At 42.8% G+C, this 6,515-nt stretch overlaps 1 protein-coding gene across 1 annotated transcript in view; it reads left to right on the forward strand.

Annotated features, from left to right (window-relative positions):
- Positions 1 to 6,027, forward strand: part of LOC107553568 (transient receptor potential cation channel subfamily V member 1-like) — a 12,041-nt gene extending 6,014 nt beyond the window's left edge. The window contains exons 4-10 of the mRNA XM_016235838.1: positions 3,468 to 3,766; positions 4,232 to 4,402; positions 4,570 to 4,743; positions 5,005 to 5,109; positions 5,211 to 5,281; positions 5,529 to 5,694; positions 5,900 to 6,027. Coding sequence (XP_016091324.1) covers positions 3,468 to 3,766; positions 4,232 to 4,402; positions 4,570 to 4,743; positions 5,005 to 5,109; positions 5,211 to 5,281; positions 5,529 to 5,694; positions 5,900 to 5,998 — 1,085 coding nt within the window. The 3' untranslated portion in view covers positions 5,999 to 6,027. The remainder of the gene's footprint in view (positions 1 to 3,467; positions 3,767 to 4,231; positions 4,403 to 4,569; positions 4,744 to 5,004; positions 5,110 to 5,210; positions 5,282 to 5,528; positions 5,695 to 5,899) is intronic.
- Positions 6,028 to 6,515: the final 488 nt, after the last annotated feature.

Genomic DNA, 6,515 nt, shown 5'->3' on the forward strand with positions numbered 1-6,515 from the left:
CCGGCTCTATCGCATCCTTCACCAGTAGGACTGCGATCTCCGCACGCAAGACAGGAGCATCGGCCGCCTTCACTGTCGTGAAGCGGATGCCCCTGAACTTGGGGGGACGCTGGGCGAACTGAATCGCATAGCCGAGGCTGATGGTCCGCAGAAGCCAGCGAGACGGGCCAGGTAGCGCTAGCCAGGCACTCAGATACCGTGCAAGCGGAGTATGCAGGAGGATGAGTGCGGTCCAGGGTTGAACCGTCCGCAACTCTCCGTGCCCTCTTGAGACCCAGAGATAGTGAAAACTGCTCTTTTGTCGAGAATTTGGGTACCGTTGACCGTGTGGCCGACGACAGGGAAAACAAAACAAAAGATTCTCTACCCGGCCCTCCTCCAGGGGAGGGAGTGGTGCGTTCACCATCTCCTGAAGAGCAGATCCCTCCATCTCTGGGTCTCCCGTCTCAGGGCCGCTTGCTCTTCCACTTGCCGCCAGGTTTGGCGGGGGCCTGGACAGGCTGCGCGGGGGCAGATGCAGAAATGCCCACGGTGACGAGCATGCTGGGCCGTTGTGCCCTGCGGGCGGGTGGAGGCAGCAGTTGCCTGCCGTGGCAGGATGTGTTGGATCGCCTCAGTCTGCTTCTGTGCAGCCGAGAACTGCTGGGCAAAGCTCTCGACCACGTTGCCGAAGAGGCCGGTCTGGGACACAGGGACATTAAGGATCCGAACCTTGTCGGCATCCCTCATGTCGGCCAGACACAGCTAGAGATGGCACTCCTGGACCTCAAGGATGGACATTGCACGACCCAGAGAGCCCGCGGTGAACTTCATCGCTCGAAGCGCGAGGCCAGTGGCTGTTCGGAGCTCTTTCAGAACTTCCGGATTTTGACCACCCTCGTGCAGGTCCTTCAGTGCCTTGGCCTGGTGCACCTGCAGTAACGCCATAGCATGTAAGGCGTTAGCAGCTTCCCCGCAAGCCATATAAGCACCGCCAGTCAGACCAGACGAATGCCTACAGGCCCGGGAAGGGAGCAACGGGTCTCCCTGCCAGAAGGAGGCGGTCTTAGAACACAACTGCATCACTACCGACTGCTCCACTGGGGGGATCGCTGAATACCCCTTCACTGCACCCCCGTCGAGGGTGGTGAGGGAGGAGGAGCTAGAAGGCCGGTTTCTGGCAGTAAAAGGTGCCGTCCACGACCTGGTGAGCTCGTCATGCACTTCTGGGAAGAAAGGCACCGGGGCGGGGCGCTGAGAACCAGCGTGAGCCACCCCGAGAAACCAATCATCCAACCTCGAGGGCTCGGGACGCGGTGGAGGATTCCACTCAAGCCCTACCGGGAAAGCATAGCAGACATCTCTGGATCCGATTCAGGCATTGCCACCGTCGCGGAGAGCGGCAGCGCAGCCGAATCTTCCTCTCCAGATAGCTCTCCCTCCGATGCAGTGATCGACATCTGATCATCGGGAGGAACCCCGAGTGATACTGCTGGTACGCTCTTTAAAGGGGGCCCAGCGCATTTCTTCGGCGGCTGGGCTGGTTGCGGAGCGCTGGAGGAGTGGTGGGCCTCTAAGGGTTGGTTCCCTGAGGGGTTTGCCACCACTGTAACCCTACTGCTGGAAGTAGTCCTCATCTGGCCGCCGCCAGAACGAGCACTAGAGCGCGGCAGAGGCAACGGAACTTCGCCCCCCTGGAGGTAGCAAAGCTTGGTCCGCAGCTCCGAGATGGTCATCTTCCCGCAATGGGAACATGACTCATCCACGAACACCACCTCAGCGTGCTTCATGCCCAGACACGTGAGGCAGCGATCGTGACTATCACCCGGCGTCAGGTAACGACCCCACCCAGAAACGCACGGGTGAAATGGCATCTTTAAAAAGACGATCCGTTGTCTTTATAAAGACGCACCCGTGGAGCTCTTTTAGAGAAATTGCTCTTTCAGGGAAATGCTCTTTTAGTGCTGAGGCGCACAGGGTAAATGGACGCTTGCAGCTCAACAGGGGGTAGTGCAGCCTGAAGTGCGCAACCCACTCGACACAGGAACGACCACCGCTGAAGCGCCGTCCGATAGGGAACAGGGATGACAGGACCCACATTCTTTGGCATACACTGCACATATTTGTTTACTTAATATTGTAAAGTTTTACCTTTTTAAATTGCATTATATTGTTTTGCACTTACTTGGCATAGTTGTATTAGTGAAGCACATTACATTTATAAGAGATCTAATGTTTTAACGGTATTGTAATTAGATCATGCGTCCATCTGTTTGTCTTAAAATATACAGATCTGGTTCAACTATTAGGCAAGGAAGATTATCAGATCTTGGGCTGCATTTGAAATCGCATACTCTCTGAGTAGGTACTTTTTTGAATAAGTAATTACTTCACAACTGCAAAAAGAGTATGTTCAATATAGTACGAATGTGTGTAGTATGAATGTAATCGAGACGTACTACATTTGTCATGTTGTCATTGCAGTCACTCTGCTTGTTTGTAATTGACCTTTAAAAATGACCTTTAAAAATGTTTGCATTTTACACAAATAACCTTTAAAACAGTGTGGCTAAGGTGACACCTAATCTATGTCATCACTGTTATCCACATGTCAAAACATGTTAATCTGAAAAGTAACAGGGCTGACAGTAACAGGTTTGAAGTTTTCGAGCTAATTGCTAGCTAATAGGTCAAGGTCACAAAAGCACATGTTGTACATTTTGAAAGGATATTACTTGTAGATATTGATTATATTAAATTAAATAAATAATTGTTTAAATTTATACTTTGAAAATGGTAACAGTATTGACATTGCATGATGTCCCCGCCCACTCCCCTCAGTCAAACCTCATAAATCATCAAAAATAGAACATTATAGAAGAGTGAGAGACACTTGCTTGTGTTTTAACTGTTGGAATCCTGGTTGAGAGATAAATTCCTGGAAGTGATGTCACTGGAATGTACCATGATTTTACTAGTTTTTTTTTTTTTGGTGAGTGTAACAGGGCTAACATTAAATCAGGGAACACCAATAAAATGACTGATATTTTATACAAATAATGTATACTTATGCCAAAAACGTTGCTTAATAATGAGACTATACACTATAACAAAATGCAAATGTGATTTTTGTATCATTTTGCCTTCAATTTGCAAATTGCCCTTATCAGCAAAAATACAATTTAAATTATTTAAAATAATATTTAATTGATGTTAATTTGATATAATATTGATGAAAGAATACATAGCATTATGTTTTTTATTTGTTGTTATAGTAATTCTGTTTCTATAGTAATTATATGTCTTGATTATATTAAAAAGGCACTGATTTCGTGGTATGACCCATAGTTCTGATAACAATTTTTTTTACAGTAGAAATGCTGCATTTTAAATGCATATCCTTTTCAAATTCTACTAAATGAATTGTTACTGACCCACATTTGTGAGTACCTAGACTTATCTGTATCTTTTACAACTTTTTTGCACAGGTGAGCTGCCTTTGTCTCTGGCCGCTTGCACTAATCAGCCTGACATTGTTGACTTCCTTATGAACAATCCATACCAGGCAGTGGATGTCAGGGAGAGGGACTCTCATGGAAACACGGTGCTTCACGCACTAGTATCCATAGCTGATAACAGTCCTGAAAACACAGAGTTCGTCATTGCCATGTATGACCACATCTTATTCAAAGCCGACCAACTTCACCCCAAGATCAAGCTGGAGGAAATCGAAAATAATGAAGGATTCACCCCACTCACATTAGCTGCCAAAACAGGAAAAGTTGTGGTAAACCTTCATTTTTCTGGTGTCACTGTATGTTGAATGTCCAAGAATATGAATAATTTCATTATGTCTTGCAAAATGCCAGTATTTATTTGAAGGAGTGATTCGTTTGAAGCAGTGCGTATTTCTTTAAGTGTCAGTTCTGTATTCTGTTTTTGAATGTTCCTGATTTTGTGTAGATGATTAGTCCTCATGTGATTTGAGATGGTATTTCCCTTCAGCACATGGCATTAAATCAGACAACACACTGATTCATAGTCATGTAGTCTACAGTGACAGTCTAACCTTATTTATCCTAAAGTCACAGTTTAATGTATTTATTTATTGTATTGCTTTTGTTCTATATTTTAGTTGATGTTGTTGTTGGCTTGGCTGATTAATAAAATCAGTGCATTGCCAAAGACAAGTGACTAAATAGAACATATTTGACAGTAATTTGACAGATTTCATTCCTCATTTGTTAACTAGCTGTTAAAGCACATCGTGCAGCGGGAGTTTAAGGGATGCAAACATCTGTCACGGAAGATGACGGAGTGGGCCTACGGTCCAGTGTGCTCGTCTCTGTATGACCTCGCCTCTCTCGATACCTATGAGAAGAACTCCGCGCTGGAGATAATCGTTTATGGCAGTGAGATTCCTGTGAGATGACATGCTGCTTACTTGATATTAATTAGTTATGCAATCTAAAATGCATAATTAGAATTTACTACTTTAATGAAGCAAAATGTTTCATTTGTAAAGAAGCTACATGGATTTTGATAAATGCTGTTTATAGCATCATGCTTGGTTATTTCATCTGATTTCAGAATCGCCTCGAGATGCTCAATATTGAGCCATTTAACAGGCTGATTGAAGAGAAGTGGGAGAGATTCGCGCAACGGATGTTCTGGTTCAACTTTATTGTTTATGTTATCTACCTTTTAATCTTCACTGCAGTAGCTTTTCACCGTGAAGAAGGGAAGGACTTTAGCAACAACCAAGTAGGTATACATCCCAGAGGTGGTGACTACAAAAAGGGTGTGAAATGGACAGGGGTTTGGCTTTGCATCACATTTCATGCTATAGACATGAACATTTCTGTCTATATTGTCTTGGAGAAAATAAAACAAACTTCTCTGGGAAATATGCAAACTTGCAACTAATTCCAGTTCAGTGTCTGATTTAAACTATTCTTTGTGCATGCTTACTGTAAATGCTTCAATATTTAATGCCATGTCTCATCCCCGCTTTTTTCTTTTCAGTCATTAAAGCCTCCATTTCGTTACAAAAATAATAGCAAAGGCTACCTGCTTCTGACAGGACACATCATAACAACCATTGGAGCACTTTACTTCCTAATTAGAGGGGTATGTATCTAATGCTGTTTGTTTAAAACAATTTCATATATAACGTTCTCTTTTTTTATTATTTTTTTTACAGAAATTAATGAATTCCCTTTTCTTTTAAGTTAAGAGATATGTTAAGAAAGCGTCCAGGATTTCAGTCCCTGCTCATAGATGGATACACCGATCAGCTTTTGTGAGTCCTTTGAATCTCTTGTTTTATTTGAGTATTAATCATTTCCTATTACAGATCAATTTGCTTGAAATTACATTCTTTGCTAATAATTCTTCTATATATTCTATTTTTTAAATCAATGTATATATATTCTCTATATGCACATGCACATCGCAAAGTTAAATTGCACTAGTCAAACTAATTTTTCCTACAGAAACGGTAATTATTAAGTGCCTACATGGTTCATTCCTGGTTTCTGTTGCATTAGTTTTCTGCAGGCCGTGCTCTTCCTGGTGTGTGCTCTACTGTACTTCTTTGGTCAGGATGAATATGTGGCCTGTCTAGTTCTGTGTCTTGCCTTGAGCTGGGTAAATCTACTCTACTTCTCCAGGGGGTCCAAAAATATGGGAATCTACAATGTCATGATACAAAAGGTGAGTGATAATTGTCTTTCTTATCCATCATCCTTTGCTCTGGCCTTCAGATTAGCGTATTAGTAAAGTATGGTTTGTGTAGCACTATAGAAAGATGCTATGCAACACATTTAATGCCTCATTTTAGTGTACACCAGTCTTTACAGTTCAGGCTTTTTACTTCATGTGTGTACGACACACTCTCACACTCTTTAATTATTGTCAGATGGTTCTTGGAGAAATTCGTCGATTCCTTGTCGTGTACATGGTCTTCCTCATTGGGTTCTCTGCAGGTATATTTGCATACATTCATGAATGTCCTTGACTCTTTTATTACAATTAATTTATTATTTATCACAGCACAACAAACATTTCCCAATTACACTACTGCTCAAAAGTATGGGGTCAGTAGGTTTTTAGATTTTTTAAAATACATTTTATTCAGCAATATATATATATATATATATATATATATATACAGTATGTCACAGAAGTGAGTACACCCCTCACATTTTTGTAAATATTTTATTATATCTTTTCATGTGACAACACTGAAGAAATGACACTTTGCTACAATGTAAAGTAGTGAGTGTACAGCTTGTACAGTGTAAATTTGCTGTCCCTTCAAAATAACTCAACACACAGCCATTAATGTCTAAACCGCTGGCCACAAAAGTGAGTACACCCCTAAGTGAAAATGTCCAAATTGGGCCCAAAGTGTCAATATTTTGTGTGGCCACCATTATTTTCCAGCACTGCCTTAACCCTCTTGGGGATGGAGTTCACCAGAGCTTCACAGGTTACCACTGGAGTCCTCTTCCACTCCTCCATGACGACATCAC

The sequence above is a fragment of the Sinocyclocheilus grahami genome, unplaced genomic scaffold (genome assembly GCF_001515645.1).
Source record: "Sinocyclocheilus grahami isolate Dianchi unplaced genomic scaffold, SAMN03320097.WGS_v1.1 scaffold475.1, whole genome shotgun sequence".
Taxonomy (NCBI): Eukaryota; Metazoa; Chordata; class Actinopteri; order Cypriniformes; family Cyprinidae; genus Sinocyclocheilus; species Sinocyclocheilus grahami.